Below are 17,006 nucleotides of genomic sequence, written 5' to 3' on the forward strand. Positions count from 1 at the left end.
TTGCGGGTTCGGTCCCTGCCCTTGCTCAGTGGGTTAAGGATCCGGCGTTGCCGTGAGCTGTGGTGCAGGTTGCAGACGCGGCTCGGATCCCGTGTTGCTGTGGCTCTGGCATAGGCCGGTGGCTACAGCTCCAATTGGACCCCTAGCCTGGGAACCTCCATATGCCGTGGGAGCGGCCCAAGAAATAGCAAAAAGACAAAAAAAAAAAAAAAAAAAAAAGAAATGATCTTTCCATTTGACCTAATTGTTATTCTTTTGGGTTTTCTTTTTTGCTTTTGTTTTTTTGCTTTTTAGTGCCACACTTGTGGCATATGGAAGTTCCCAGGCTAGGGGTTGAACTGGAGCTGCAGCTGCTGGCCTATGCCACAACCACAGCAAATCAGGATCTGAGCTGAGTCGAATCTGTGACCTACACGACAGCTCATGGCAACACCGGATCCTTAAGGCACCGAACAAAGCCAGGGATCGAATCCGAAACCTCGGGGTTACTTGTCAGGTTTGTTTCCACTGTGCCACATTGGGAACTCCGTTTTTGTTTTGTTATTTTTCTGATTCTTATTCTCATCCAAGGTGCACACTGCCAGGCTTATACATTGTAAGACCATAGTTCTACATGGAAATCCCGAAGCTTAAGTCTACCAGCCCTACCCAGAGTAGGCTCCTTCTCCATGAGTCATTCACCTTTATATTTTCTGTAGATGTTTGGTTGGCTTTGGCTACAGAATATAAAAATGCCTCAATGGAAAATGATACTCTCTCCCTTTCCCCAGCTAACTCGATCTCCTTCTCCCTTTCTTTCTCTCTCATACACAAACTCATGAGCTAATTTGATGAGAAAGAGACTTTCTAAAAAAAAAATAAAAATAAAAAATAAATAAAAAAATAAAATAAAAAAAAAAAAAGAAAGAGACTTTCTTTCTTCATATTTGAACCTAGCTTGTGTAACTAATGAGGGAATACACTGTCGTGGAAGGATATGCAAAACACACAGGACTTTGAGCCACTCCTAGCTTTGCCCCTTATTAGCCCATGAATTACCCTTTCTGTTTCGTCATCTGTAAAATGGGGATGCTAATGACCACCACCTACGTCCTTCAGGATGGACTTAGAAGACAAGGTAACCCATTAAGATCACAGGTTTGACCCCAGGCTGAATTACAGTTCAAATACCGGTCCTGCCATTTCATTAGCTGTGCGATCTTGGTCTGACTGTATTTACCAGAGTATCTAACACTAATAAATGTTAAATAATTGGTCACTGTTATTTCTCCTTTGAAAATGGAAGGCGCTCCACCAATATTCATTTCTATCCTGTAAAGATGCACAGAAGATGTTCAAGAGCAGAACGTTCATTAAATGCTTGCTCAGTATTCAGTATCATATCCTTATCCACAAAGCAGACCTGCCCCTGGATAGAATGCTCACATCTCTTAACACGCTTACGGAGGCACAAGGCCTGCCTCAATTCCCTTCAGTCTTTGAAGACTCAGCCAGCTGTATCAGTTAATAACCTCACTCAAGATTGTCCATGAGAAAGAAGGGGGGTGGTCATAATTGCTTAGAGATGTCATTAGTTAGGTACCCGGCTCCTATGAAGTCTGCATGGCATTTACGGAAATGGCACACACCATGGAAAAATGTTACCAAAGCAAACAAGTATTTAACCTAAATATCAAGCGGCTCCCTGCCATCAACTAATCCATTTCAAAGGTAATGCATCTTCAGAGAAACCTTCTTCCTGATCATCTACAGTCTGTCACTCTATTTGCTCAGTGATAAAATTTTAATTTGGATTCCATGGCCATTTCCATAAATCAAAGTTGCCTTTCTCCCACCTCCTGTTAGACAGTATTAGCATGAACAGCAGTCCTGGACTAAGTGGTCTAACCTCATCCCTATTTAACTTGTCAGAAGCATCACTGACTTTTTTTTTTTAACCCTTAAGTCTAGGGACTTTATTAATGAGAACACTACCATCAGAATGTTGGGTTTCATTATTAACTACTTTCTATTTAATCTCAGGGAAATCTCTAAAAGAGGGAACTGTATTATTTTCTCTCCAGGAATTTAATACAGTTGCTACACATGCCTAAGAATGTGACATGGCTCAATTTCTCATGTTTATAAACACTAGCAGATAGCAAAATATGAGTCAAATGTACAACACAGCTTTGTCAAAAACAGCACTCAGGATGTGTTATAAAGATGTACTATGCTGTGGCTGGACAGACATAAATAAAAGCTGCAGTGTGTGGCTCTATCTCTTCTGAATCGTATACTCAGAACGATGTTTGAAAATGAGCCTACCATATCTCATTTTAAAAGATCTTCCTACAAAATATTTCTATAAAATGACTGGAGAATTTTTACAAGTAATGCCTACCTTAGAGAATTTATGATCAGAATGAGTTATGTAGAAGCACCAAGAATAAATGAGTATACACTTCCTATATATGTAATGGGAATCCAGTCTTTCCCTCTGAAGATTCACCCAATTCATTCTCTCCCTCCCCCTCTCTCTGTCTGTCTCTCTAGTTTTGGGGAGAAAAAGTGGTAAAGCATTTTAAATGTGGTAACTGAGCACAAGGACTTTCACTTGAGTCACAACAAGCACTACAGAATCACAAGATAAAAGGGTGGGAGTTCCCGTCGTGGCTCAGTGGTTAACGAATCCTACTAGGAACCATGAGGTTTCAGGTTCAGTCCCTGGTCTTGTTCAGTGGGTTAAGGATCCGGTGTTGCCGTGAGCTGTGGTGTAGGTTGCAGACGCGGCTCAGATCCCTCGCTGCTGTGGCTCTAGCATAGGCCAGTGGCTACGGCTCCAATTAGACCCCGAGCCTGGGAACCTCCATCTGCTGTGGCAGCGGCCCAAGAAATGGTAAAAAAACAAAAACAAAAAAACAAAAAAAGGGTGAACCCCCGAGGATGCCTGCAGTTGCTACAGAAATTCCCCACTTATGGAGAACGGTTATAAAACTTACTTCTAAGACCGCAATGCTTTAACTTGTATATATCTTTGCACTCAAACAAGTAATTTAAGTCCCAGAAGTCGCAAATGATCATGGAGGCCCCCCCCCCCCGTGGGCTATCATACACCACCACACCACTGTCTCCCAAGTTTCATTTGATGCTAATAATACTAAAACTCTAAAGTGTAGGTATCTCATCATTAATTTTCTAGCTGCCTGGCTGAAAATGTTTGTCTAAAATAAAGGTATACAAAAAAAAAAAAAAACAAAAAACGAACAAACAAAAACAAACCCACAAAAAAACCTAGCTCAAGGCTAGGTTTACTGTGCATTGAAATTTTTTTTTTCCTAATTCCAATGTTTAAATTTTAAAAAATAACAATATGTCTCTCTTGGGACAGACCATGATGTAAGATAATATAAGAAGGGGAAATCTATGTATGACGGGGTCACTTCGCTGTACAGCAGAAACTTGCACAACATGGCAAATCAACCCTACTTTCATTAAAAAAAAAAAAAAAAAAAAAAGCTGCATGTACCAAAGGCCCTTATCATCTAAAAACTTTGGGAAATCTAATTGTGAAGAATGGCAACCCAGAGTATTATTTTTGTTTTTGCTGAAAATGTCTGATCTATTCCCAGACCTTAACTACAACTACTATGGTCTATTATGGTGTCATTACAAAGTCCATTAAGACAGGCTTTCTAGGGCTTCCAGTAGAGCTAACATGTGTCAACTCCTGTCCTCAGCAAGGCTAGCAGAAGGCACCACTGGGCTGGAATTAGAAAGCAAGTATAAGTTTTCAAAACAGGTGTTACTGTTGACACAACCATCAAACATCCTGCTCCTCCACAGTTCCTGGAAGAATGGGTACTTTCTCATTTTAATTTTTAATACAAGTTGCTGTAATTCTGCAAAAAGCTGTATTCCTGGGAGAATTTCCAGAATAATATGAAATCTGTGAGGTGTCTCTTAGTGGGACATCAGTGCTCACCCTGCAGTATTTGGAGACCTATTGGTAGAAGAAAAATCAACAGACTAGACTTGAAAGTCGGGAAAGTGATGAACATGGCAGCTGACCTTGCCCCTCTTGAGGCCGGCACAGGGGTAGCAGAGAAGGAAGACAGGTCTAGATTCTTTGGCAGCTAGGAATGCACGGATGCTCAAGGTATGTCAGAGAATAAGGCAGAAATGGACGTTCCAGAAGCAAAGAGAGTTCAAGGTGATGAGATCTTAAAAATCAGTGAGCTCAGGGATTCTCAATGTTTACTGTGTGTAAGAACATTCTGAGACGCACCCACTGAGATTAAGACTCTGTAGTAACAGACAGTGGTGGCCAAAACCTCAGGAAGAGGAGGAGTAACGCACAACACTTTGAAAGCACGTGCTTTGTGCAGATACCATGCTAAATTCCTGATTAACCCTCACAACAGTCCTCTTCTCCAGATGAGGAGACTAAAACACAGAGTGGTTAAGAAAGCTGTCCAAGGACGTTCAACTAGGAAGCGAATTCAAAGCTTCAAACCCAGACAGGATGCCTTCCAAGTCTGAGCACTTAATCGCTGCACTAAATTACCCACCCACAGGACTAAGGTGAGGCCAGGGCCTTGAGAAAATGTCATGATTGAAGTCGATCTTTTCTTTTCTGAATGGAGAAGACAAATAAGTGACGTTTCTTACTGAAGACAAAAATCGTTCGGTGCACTTCCAGGAAGAAATCAGCCATCACACGACACCAACTACCCTTAAACATTTCTCTATGGACAGATCACGTTACCAATAAGCCAGTTCATGGGTTCTGGCCATGCTACTTGACCCAAGGTTCTGTTCTGGGATAGAGATCTCTTTCCTTTTCTGCCACAGAATACAATACCCTCTATATGGTATAAGGGGCTCCTAATTATGGTGATTCTCAAGGGAGGAAAACAAGGGAAAGGGGGAAGAAGAGACACCATCCCCCAAAGGAAGACAGCAATTAGAATGCAGGAGGTAAGGATGAGGTAACATGAGGATGGAAATAAAGATGTGATTCTGATATGGCTCCCAAGGAACTCCTACACCTTCTTCTCCTACAGGGACTCCTCTAAAACCCTAGTATATGTCAGAACATCATTAGGTCTTTGCTTTCTTTTAACATATACAGGCAGGCAGAAACCCAAAATGATCAAATCTACCCCAAGCCGGCTACATACACACATTCTCTCAAAAAGTCATAAATACATTTCCTAACAACATCTGATAAGCGGGATGAGGCCAAAAACCTTACCGATTCATTGAAGTTGTACCTTTTCACTTAGCTGTCATTGCTGTTCAATAATCCAGGTAATTCTGGAGCACACATAAGCAAGGATAATAACCCTATATTCCAAATGACCACAAGGCAGAGGCATTTTAAGGATAACAATGACGGCGGGAGGGCAGTGTGTGTTCCCGTCCCAATGACGCAAACCGGGAGCCACGTCAAACCAACCTTCATCACTTCCACCTGCAGGTCTTCGTGGAGGGAAGGCGTCACCTTCACAGCGTTCAGGATCTGATTGAGCAGCTGCTTCTCATCAGAGTCCGTTTCCATGGATACAAACCTCTCTTCCGCCAGAAGCTTCTGTAAAGAGGCACAAGGCAGTGATCACAGAGAGGCTTTCCCCTGCTGCCTTATTCTGCTGTATCTTAATATGTGCTGAGGATAATGTTTTTACTCCGGAGGCCGCTAGGAAAGAACTCCTGCTATGTGCCACTCAAAAGAAAACCACATCAAGCTTGCTTCGGCAAACGTTTTTTGGCAAAGACTTTTTCCTGCTATTAGATAATTCACTCTAAATTCTACAAAGCGAGATTCTAACATGGCAGCCATATAGGTCATTTGGTTGGTGGGGATGGAAGACGAAGGTGTCAAGGGGAATCCAGCAGCTCACAAGGGTCACACTCACAGCGCCCGTTGTGAATGTATCTTTGTCACAGGAAAGGAGAAGGTCTGGCAGCCAAGTTCGATTTTTCACATATTTATCTTTGTCCTTCCTGACATGAGCTGTCATTTACTCAGGAATTAGTCATGAAATCCACAAATCTTAATACATTTTCATCAGAAAATCAATCCCACAAAAACCTAAACAAGAAGACAGTCACTTTCCTCAAGTTTCCCAGAGGTTATTCCATCTCACAGAACAGCTCTCCTCTGTTTGAGGACAATTCTTACATTTCATCAAATTCTGAGATTGTACCCAAACCCTCCTGCCTCCAACATCTATGCCCTCATCCTTCCCAAGCAGATTAAACTTCTCAAGTGTCCGAAGTCAGCTGTGAAGTCCACCTAGCTCTCTTCTTCTCCAAGCAAAAACTTCTCAGGCACCATCAAACGTTCTCTGCGTGATATGGTTTCACAGTCTCCTCCTTAACATGTAGCCTCCAGAATGAATGTGACACTTCAAAGGTCTGAGGGTAAACGCAGGAGCAGCCAAGAGTGTGTGCTAAGGTAAACTTACAGGCTTTTGTTATGATGTGTTAATGTAGGCTCATCCTTGGTTAAAAAAAAAAAAAGAAAAGAAAAAAAAAGGATTGGAGTTCCTTGGTGGTGTAGCCAGTTAAGGATTCAGCATTGTCACTGAAGCAGTTTGGGTCACTGCTGTGCCAGGGGTTCAGTCCCTGGCCCAGGAACTTCCACAAGCCATGGGTATCGCCGAAAAAAAGAAAAAAAAAAAAAGTACCATCCTGAATGATGTTGATGATGGGGAGGGGTGCTTCACATGTGCTGTAGCGTCCTTTCTTTATTGTGAACCTAAAACTGCTCTAAAAAAAAAATTAGTCTTTTTAAAATGATAAAAATTGAAAAATGGCAGAGGGGAAAGAAAGAAAGGGGATCTCTGGTGGCCCCTCTGCAACTCCTGCACCAAACCTAGCAATGCCCACCTCTAGAATTCTAGTTCTATAATTAAATGTGTTTATTGCCTAAAACCGAACAAGAAACAGCAATGCCTAAATTTAATCCCATTCTCAGATCAAATTAGCTCAGCACAGTCTCCACTGACTCACCTAGAATCCCCTAATTCTCACTCACAAGGGCTGCAATTAAGCTGTTCTTTCCCATTCTGTCCTGGGGCAGTTGGCTTTTGAGACCCCAGTGTAGGATAGGTTTTATATTTATCCCTGTCAAATTCTTCCTTGTCCAGTGCAGCATAGGGTTGCAGGCATGAAGAATTTTTGGAACGCTGATTCATCCAGGGTAATGACGTCCTGTTTTAGCTGAATGCCACTGCAGATTCAGGAAACCAGTATTTCAAACCTTTTTCTTAGGACTCCCTGATATTTTGCCTACACAGCCATACCTCGCTTTATTGCACTTCACTTTACTGTGCTTTGCAGGTACTGTGTTTTTCGCAAAATGAAAGTGTTGGCCAACTGGGTATCAATCAGGGCTACAGGCACCATTTTTCCAATAGAATTTGCTCACCTCCTGTCTTTTGTGTCACATTTTGGTAGTTCTTAAAATATTTCAAATTTTTCACATAACTATTTGTTTTGATCATCTATGATCAGTGATCTTTGATGTTACTGCTACAGCTGGCTAAAGGCTCAATGATCATGAACATTTTTTATCAATGAAGTATTTGTTCATCAAGCTATGTACAATTTTTCAGACATAGTGCTACTGCACACTTGAAACTACAGTATAGTGTAAACAGGACTTTTACATGCACTGGAAAATTTTAAAAATCATGTTGTTCACTCTATTGTAATATTGGCTATATTATGGTGGTCTGGAACTGATCCCACCATATCTCCGAGATATTCTCTCAAAAGGGAATTTTGACGATCACGCAGTGCATGCAGGGCCAGCCCGGAGTTAGTTTACATACAAACCTGTTTTTACTTAAAGTGATAACGTCTAGAAAGCTCTTAAAACAAACAAAAACACCTTAAGTTAATGGGAGATGGGTCACAAGGGATGCTGAGAGGAAGACTCAATTCCCACTGGGTCAGTGAAGTCCCCCTGATTACGTGAGCCTCTGAAAACAAGGGACTATAACTTAAAGACTGAAGATTTTTAAAAAGTAACTAAACAGAAAATCTATACACTACTAGAGAGGAGGGAACCTGAGTGGCAGGTCAAAACAAACTCCCACTCATTTTTATGGTTAGCCCAATTACTTTGGAATAAAGCAAAGAGTTTTTTGTTTTCACTTTTTTGGGGGGTGGGGGGACATACCTGCAGCATATGGAGGTTCCCAGGTTAGATATCGAATTGGAGCTGCAGCTGCTAACCTACGCCACAGCCACAGCAACACTAGATCTGAGCCACATCTTGGACCTACACTGCAGCATATGGCAACACTGGATCCTTAACCCACTTAGTGAGGCCAGGGATCAAACCCGAATCCTCACAGATACTATGTCAGTTTCTTAACCTGCTGAGCCACAAGGGGACCTCTAAAAGTTTTTAACCACACTGTTGACAATGTTAAATTGTAATGTTATTGCATATTGAAATATACATTATCTAATTCCAATCCACTGGGGATAGTAATAATTTTCTTACTCTTTCATATGTATTAATTCTTAGAAGGTATTAGGGTCCTCTCTGAACTTAAAGAATTAAGGATGAGATAGTACATACTGAGGTGCAAAGACAGCCAATAAAAGTCCCTAATCCTTGGGCACACTGAAGGACTCCCCGCAGGCTTGAATTTCACAGTGCCTGTCACTTAGATACCAAACCACTTAAAAAAAAATCAATATAGTTACATAGCCATCACCTTTGCACCTTTGAAATTAGACCTATTATGCATGAGTAAAACAAAACAAATGCTCAGGGAAGGAAATGCATTTGCACAATCTGACTTTTCTGATTAGACCAAATTTCTTTTTTCTTCCCAATCTTATTCTGGAAACAAAACACATTAATCCATTTACCAACCTGACTAGAACAGAAAACAAAACAAAATCTTTCCAGCGTGCTATCATTGCTCATGACACAGAACTACGGATTTTTTTTTTTTTCATTTTTTGATTTCCCAGTGGCATGTGGAGTTCCTGGGCCAGGGATCAGATCCGAGCTGCAGTTGTGACCTAAGCCACAGCTGCGGCAATGCCAGATCCTTAACCCAAAGTGCTGGGCTGGGGTTCGAACCCTCGTCCCAGCGCTCCCAGGACGCGCTGATCCTGCTGCACCACAACAGGAACTCCTGGAACCACATATGTTGAAAGCAGATAAGATCTGAGTTGGTATAGAACTCGAGGTATCTCCCTTGGGATCCCTTACTCTCCTCAAAGTCGGATGTCACAAAAAATATTTCACGTTAGTGTGGGCTTAGCTGAGTTTCCATGAGTCACTGTCTGATGACAAAGGCTGTGCACAGAGAGATGTCAGTAAATATAAGAAAATCCTGTTATCCTCTCTGATGATTACCCAGTTCCAACAAGTTTCTATCTGGATCTTTAAACAGCTGGCATTTAAAATATTAACTATTTGCTCTTGGCTGCCAAAGAGGTCTGTCCATTTCTGTCATCCTGCTGCATCCGTGAGAACCGTACCTGTATCCCTGCCAAAGCATGCTGGGCCAGCTTCACATTCTTGGATTCCAAAGCCAACTGGAGAGGCAGCAGGCATTTCTCCCTGGCAAACACATAAACAAGGACAACATGTGAGCTCAGCAAGGCTGGCAGTCAAGTGATACAAGCCTTATGTACATCCACCCCCAAATACAGCCACACACATACACAAAACCATGCTCAATAATGAAAATGCACATTTGAAAACAACTCAGCAAAAGAAACTGTGCAGGAATAACAGCATAGCGAGATGGTGAGCTACAGGGAAAACACACCAGAAATCGCCAACAGCTGTTTTGGTGAATTTTTACATGGTAAATCCCTTACCAGTCCATGAACATGCTTTGCTTTTTCCCAAAGTAATATAATTGCCTGCATTTAGTACACCTGGGTTGTCCAGCATTAGGAAGCACCACCTTCATAGATTTCTATGTCTTACACTTCTTCCTCATCTGGCAAGTGAGGGCACCACCACTACTCTGCCTCTTCGATATAAATGGAAATATCAATTTCTCCCCAAAGTTTTCAATAATCATTTATAACTTTTGACTTTACCCTTTAGGTTCCATCCGGTAGCCCTAAATTTTGTAATGAGTTCTTAATAAACATTTTTTTAAAGCATACAAACTGTCAACAACGTTGACCCATGAGAAGTACCTGGCATCATGTCAAAGACCAAAAAAAAAAAAAAAAAAAAAAAAGCTTGATTTTGAGAGCTACTTGCATATTTTGAAGCTTGAAGGAAAAATAACTGGGCACTAAATTATATTAGGAATAAACCAAAAGGGCTGTAAAGAGAAATGTAATTTTCTGCAAGAAGCGTTCATGCTAAATAATTAAACAAGAGACCAAGACTTTTAATCAACCCATTATTTCCCTGCAGAGTTACCCTGGCACCACAGCTGAAATGTTACTTAATCTTATCAGGTTCCTCCACCCTCACTGAAATTAGAGCAGCCCCATTTTTATCTCTTTTATATTTTCAGCATAAACTGAAAGATTTCATTAACTTTAGAGAATGTGAAAGCCACAAGGTAAGACTAGAGGATTTCGTCCTTAGAGAAATAAGGGTCACTGGTGGAGAACACAATGAAACAGAAGGTTAATTATAGCTCTGATTGCTTCCTGTCCAGCCTGCAGCTTTTCCATGGAATCGTCCATCAGCAGCTCCATGACAGATGGAGACAGAGTCCCAGACACTCCCCCTGAGGCCGGCCGCAAAGAACAAATGCTGACTATCAGAAAGAACATTCGACGTCTTAGCCTTCTTAATCCTTCTCACCTCTCCCGTCACTAACCCACTTTCATGTAACAATGGATTAACATTACAGCCATTTTTCATATAATACATTCTTTGACAGGTGGATAAATTACCCAACTGTGTGATTTCCAGTCAGGTGGCTATAATTTTGTCGCCATTATTATCATCAGCTTGTCTCAGTTTCAAGCCAAATGCTGCTATGCAGTCAATTAAAGCAGGAATAGCTCATTTCCCCAATTTTGTTTAACCAGTTTATCAGCTTAGAAAGATTAACTGAAGGGTGAAAGTCAGGTGAGAATGAGCAATAATGGGCTGATGGAGTATTAACAGAAGCAGCACAGAACTTCATCTGTAAACCCTTGAAACAATCCAATTTCCACCAGGATTAATTCACTGTGAAAGAACTTTCGTGTTGAATTTTTGGAGTCAGATCTGCCAATGAGGGCCTGGCAGCAGGGAGAAAGGGTGTAGGTCAAAAACTCTTATGGTCTCATATCCCAGAGCAGGCAAGGCTCTGTCGAGTGGCTGTGCGCTGAAAATGCACATGTATTACACATTTCTCACCAAAGGCAACCAAACAAGAGTGGATGCCACATTCAGCATCAACAAAGACGTTCCTGGAACGCCGAGTCCCCTGGCCCCGGGAGCAGTATTTTGTTTGCACATAAACAACAGTCTCCCACATTGCTCTGCCATCCACATTAGGAGTCCCTGAGATCCTCATTCCACCCTCTTACCCACTTGTGCATTCACACAATGTCTACTGCAGCCTGGAACGAGATTGCTGACAAATGCCAGGTCCCACCACGACTCCAGGGGAATCTCTGATCTGCTCCCCGTGCCCATTATGGTCATCAGAAAGGACTGGAAGATGAAACTGGTTAAGCTAGGTTTGGGTTTAATTGAGAGGCATCAGTGTTTGGCAGGCTGTGGAATCACACACGCCTGGATTCCAACCCTCACAATTTTAAGTTGTGCAGTCTCAGTCAAGATACTTAACTCCGTTAAGTCTCAGCTTCCCAGTCTTTGGTCTAAAAAGAGCATCTTTAGACCAAGCCTACAGAGTTATAGCAAAGATGACAGAAAATATGTATCAGGGGTTGCAAAACTTTTTCCAAAAGGAGGCAGATAAATATTTTAGGCTTTGAAGACCATATGGTCTCTGTGCTAACTACTCAACCCTGCCATAGCACAAAAGCAGTCAGAGGCAATATGTAAGTCGATAAGCATGGCCACGTTCCAATAAAACTTCATTTACAAAAACAGGCAACACCAGATTTAGCCTGCAGGCTATAGTTTGCCCAGCCCTGATACAGACCAAGGCCTAGCAGACCATGGTTTTCAGCAGAGAAGAAGAAGATCTAATTGTGTCATAGTATCCTGAAAGATTTTGCACAGGCCGTGGAGCACATGTCCTGGGAAGGTCTTGGCAAGACCAATTTAGCACCAAAATTTCTCTTAGAAAGTCAATGCTTTGAGGTACCATACTGAGAGATCCCAGGTAGGTACTTAAACCAAGACATTCCATCTATCCAACAATCCATTCAACCAACATTCGAGTGACTGCTGTGTACATGGCACTGCTATGGGTGTCTGGAAAAATCTGACAAGGAACAAAATAGGACAAATTGCTTCATTTCATTCATGGGATCAAAGAGGGAGAAAAAGAAAATTACTTCTTATTTCTCTATTTAGTCTACCTGTCACTTCAACCTTAAAATGGACATTCTTACCTTTGTTTTACATTTGAGAAAAATGGAGGTTCAGAGAAGTTTTGCAGCTTGCCCAAGGTTTATGTGGCTAAAATCCACTGGAGACAATTCAAATGGAAATCCTTCTGACTCCCAGAACCAAGTTTCTTCCAATACTTTCGGTCTCAAAGGATCAGAGCAAAGCTATAGTAAATGTTTCTTAACTGTTTTTGGATCATGAATACAAAAAGATCCTCTTCCTAGAAAGTACATACAAATCATTTCAGGGAATTCACAGGCTCCCCAGACCCTAGCATCATATGGAGCCCAAGTTAAGAGCCCCTGCCTTCAGGAGAAAGGACATGCCCAACACGATGGAAACCTTTGGTGTCTGCACCAGAGAAGAGGGCCACGTTCCCTGGCTAGGCTCAGGGTTTCCCACTAGGGTTAGGAGCTTTGAAGTGATGTTACCCTGTGCCCTGAAAAAGCAGAGAGAGATAGTTTAGGATCCAAGGATTCTCAGCCCCCCAGCCACCACATCCCCATATCAGTGTCACAAGCCTCAAGTCACGACTCCGACAGGAAACAAACACACGTGGGAAATGAATGAAGTTCATGGGGCACAATGGATTGCACCGCCGCTGGCTCTGTGGTCTCATTAAAAACCCTGCTGCCTTAATTTTTTTAAGTGATTTTAATGAAAGAGAATAAGAGGCCTGTTAATTGAGTCTCAGGGTGAAATTTATAATGAAGATGCAACATTGCACACACCTCAGTCCCCTTGGCACACACTCTATTGGAATACATCATCTTCCGATCTTTCTAGATGCTGTCTCGTCGAGGAAAGGACATACCTAAGCCAAGATTCCCGTTACAGAAAGCGATTACTTTTTATGTGCAGGCATGTGCAGGTTCACTCTTACTTAATTAAATAAATCAGCGGCCCCAGGTTTCATGCCCTGACATGTCATTATTTCTTAAAGAAGAATAATCAGCAGTTCTGCAAACGCATGAGGAAGACACCATCCCCGTGGGGGTGACGGGGTCGTGTCAAGGGGATGGCGCATATCTCCTTATCTCTGTTGTCATGGTTCACAGACTGGCTTTACTGGGCTGGAGGATGACAAGGAACAAAGGGAATTTAAAGTAGGTGAAGAGAGGACAAGGTAGGATTTACTAAAAATTACCTTTCAATATGAGCACAAAAATCAACTTCACGTAAAACTAAATATATTTCTGAATTTTAAGTTGATTCCTCTTTGAGGCACTGCCTGAGATGAAGCACAATACCTTAGATGTCTGAGGTCTGCTTACGCTGTATTTCTAGGATTCTATGCTCTAAGCCATTTATTCAATCACTGTCTAGATTCCTTCACAAGATAACCTGATTGACTGAACATCAGTGGCCTGTATGTCCCAAGTACCACACTCACAAGGTCATATTTACTATTTCATTTTATTATGCAGAGATTTAATTGCTGACAAAAGAAACAAAGGGAGATTGGATTACCTGTCCAAGGTCACATGTTTGTAAATGACAAGCCGAGATCTGAATTTAGACCATCTGTCTTCAAAACCACTGTTCCTAAGCCTCTGCCACGAGGCCTGTGCCAGCCCAGTTCCCCGCCAACTGTGCGCTATGTCACACTGCTTTACCAACAGCCATCCAGATGTCTACCAGGTTAAAAGAATGGGACAGGCATCAAATAAGTAAATCATCTAATTGTGAGTGGTCATTCATGAAGCATGTGTTATATTTGACAGGTGGTGTGTAGATATGAAGAAGTATATGCATTTGGATGAGTGGGCTAAGTGTGCCTTTGGACACAGCTACTTACTGGGTTCAAGAACAGCTATCACTTTTCCTAGTAATCATGACCTTTCCTAGTTTGAGTACAGAAGGTTTTTCAGCCTCTTGTGATGCTTGGGATGTTATTATTCGTGTGTATGAATACCGATGCTTTAAACAGTTTGCACCAACACTGATGAATTTTCATTGACTAAGCTTTTGCCAGACCCAACTCACTGAGCCAACTGGAACTGAATTGGTTCCTTAATTGATTTATCTGCGGTGCAGTTAAATTGTTTCCATTTTATTTCCATTTTCACTCCTATTTTAATGCAATTATCACTATCAATCCTTTTCCTATACATTTCACAACAAGACTAGGTTCGCCTTCAGAAACTGCTATAGGTCTTAAGGATACAGCTGTGAACAACACAAAAATCCTATTTCCCCTGTAGGATTTCAAGATGCCGTAGCTAGCCTACTACAATTACTAAGTAGAACATATAAAACTGCCATTTTTGTATATGAGAAAGGGTTGAATATCTGTAACTATATATAATTCAATGTTTAAAAGAATCCTAAATAGTTTAATACAGTTATGCTCATATTTTCCTTCAAAATACATATACTTATTATATTTTGTTATAAAAGGCATATACTTTAAAAAAAATTCACATGGTACAGAGAGATACACAGCCATGAAAATCAGAGGTGGGCTGAATGCTGATAACAAGAATGTCCAGATAGTGGATGGGGATCTTTAATTTCTTTGTATTTATACTTTCTATTTATATTAATTTTTATAGAATAACTCTACAGTATACTGACAAAAACCTGAAGAAAATATTTTTATTTTATTTTTTTTAGGGTCGAACCCGGGGCATATGGAAGTTCCCGGGCTAGGGGTCTAATCGTATCTGTAGCTGCCAGCCTTCGCCACAGCTACAGCAACTCGGGATCCGAGCTGTGTCTGCAACCTACACCATAGCAACGCCAGATACTTAACCCACCAAGCAAGGCCAGGGGTTGAACCTACAAACCTCATGGTTACTAGTTAGGTTTGTTAACCACTGAACCACGACAGGAACTCCCAAGAAAGTATTTGTAAAGCCACAAAGTTACTGGCGCCTCACAAAGATGAACACCATAGCATTTCCTACAAAATAAAACTGCAATGAGGTACCACATGACACCAGTCAGAATGGCCATCACTAGAAAATCTACAAATAACAAATGCTGGAGAGGGTGTGGAGAAAAGCAAACCCTCCTACACTGCTGATGGGAATGTAAATTGGTGCAGCCACTATGGAAGACAGAAGGGAGATTCCTCAAAAAAAACTCGAGTTGCCATAGGATCCAGCAATCCTTCTCTTGGGCATATATCTAGACAAAGCTATAATTCAAAAAGGTACATGCACCCCTATGTTCACAACAGCACTATTCACAATAGCCAAGACATGGAAACAACCTAAATGTCCACTGACAGATGAATGGATTGTGAAGATGTGGTATATATATAATGGAATACTACTCAACCATAAAAAAGAATGAAATAATTCCACTTGCAGCATCATGGATGGACATGCTAGAGATTCTCATACTAAGTGAAGTCAGAAAGAGAAAAACAACATATATCACTTATATTTGGAATCTAAAATATGACACAAATGAACTTACCTCTGAAACAGAAACAAACTCATAGAGAATAGACTTGTGGTTGCCAGGGGTGGGATGAGGGGAGAAGTACTGGGAGTTTAGAACCAACAGATACAAATTATTACACAGAATGGATAAACAACAAGGTCCTACTGTATAGCACAGAAAACCATATTCAATATTCTGTAATAAATCATAAAAAACATGAAAAAGAACATATATATATATATATATATATATAAAACTGAGTCACTTTGCTGTAGAGTAGAAATTAACACTGTGCTATAAATCTACTATATTTCAATAAAATAAAAATTTTTAAAAATCACTGCATTTCCTCCTAATGTTCAACTCAAAAAGATGAGTGAATCTGCACATACACAGAAAATTTCAAACATGGAATCCTCTTCTTCCTTTCTGGAACTTACATCAACTGCTGTAAGTTGATGGGAATGTAAATTGGTACAACCTCCTTCACTGTTGGTGGGAATGTAAATTGGTACAACCACAATGTCAAACAGTATGGAGGCGCCTCAGAAAACTACATACAGAACTACCATATGATCCAGCAATCCCACTGCAGGGCATATATCCAGACAAAACTTCCACTGAAAAAGATACATGCACCCCTATGTTCATTGCAGCACTATTCACAATAGCAAGACATGGAAACAACCTAAATGTCCATCAACAGATGAATGGATTAAGATGGAATATTACTCAGCCATAAAAAAGACAAACTAATGCCATTTGCAGCAACATGGATGCAACTAGAGATTCTCAAACTAAGTGAATACATTTAGTTAATATGCATTACCTCACATAGTTATAATGTTTTCTTGTGATGAGAACTTTGAAGATCTATTCTCTTAGAAACTTTCAAATATATAATATGGTACTATTATCGTCACTATGCTATACATTATGTCCACACAACTTATTTATCTTTGAAAATAACTAAAAATGGCTTGGTATTTTCACCTGTAACCTAGGATTGATATTAATACATCTATCAGAAGGTATAAATTCTACGTAATTGGGGAAAAATATTAACATTTTAAAAATTTTTTTCAGATTTAACAAAAGGAAATAAAAG

The 17,006-nt window shown here is 40.8% G+C and overlaps 1 protein-coding gene across 5 annotated transcripts in view; it reads right to left on the minus strand.

The window, feature by feature from the left end:
• Positions 1–17,006, minus strand: part of ARFGEF3 (ARFGEF family member 3) — a 187,535-nt gene that overhangs the window by 134,397 nt on the left and 36,132 nt on the right. For 3 of the 5 annotated variants that reach the window (XM_021087441.1, XM_021087436.1, XM_021087446.1), the window contains 2 exons: positions 9,496–9,577; positions 5,441–5,572 (listed from right to left, as the gene is read on the minus strand). In XM_021087441.1, the coding sequence (XP_020943100.1) occupies positions 5,441–5,572; positions 9,496–9,577 (214 nt within the window). The other 2 variants (XM_021087451.1, XM_021087457.1) reach the window with 2 other exon arrangements.

This window comes from Sus scrofa, chromosome 1, assembly GCF_000003025.6.
Source record: "Sus scrofa isolate TJ Tabasco breed Duroc chromosome 1, Sscrofa11.1, whole genome shotgun sequence".
Lineage (NCBI taxonomy): Eukaryota > Metazoa > Chordata > Mammalia > Artiodactyla > Suidae > Sus > Sus scrofa.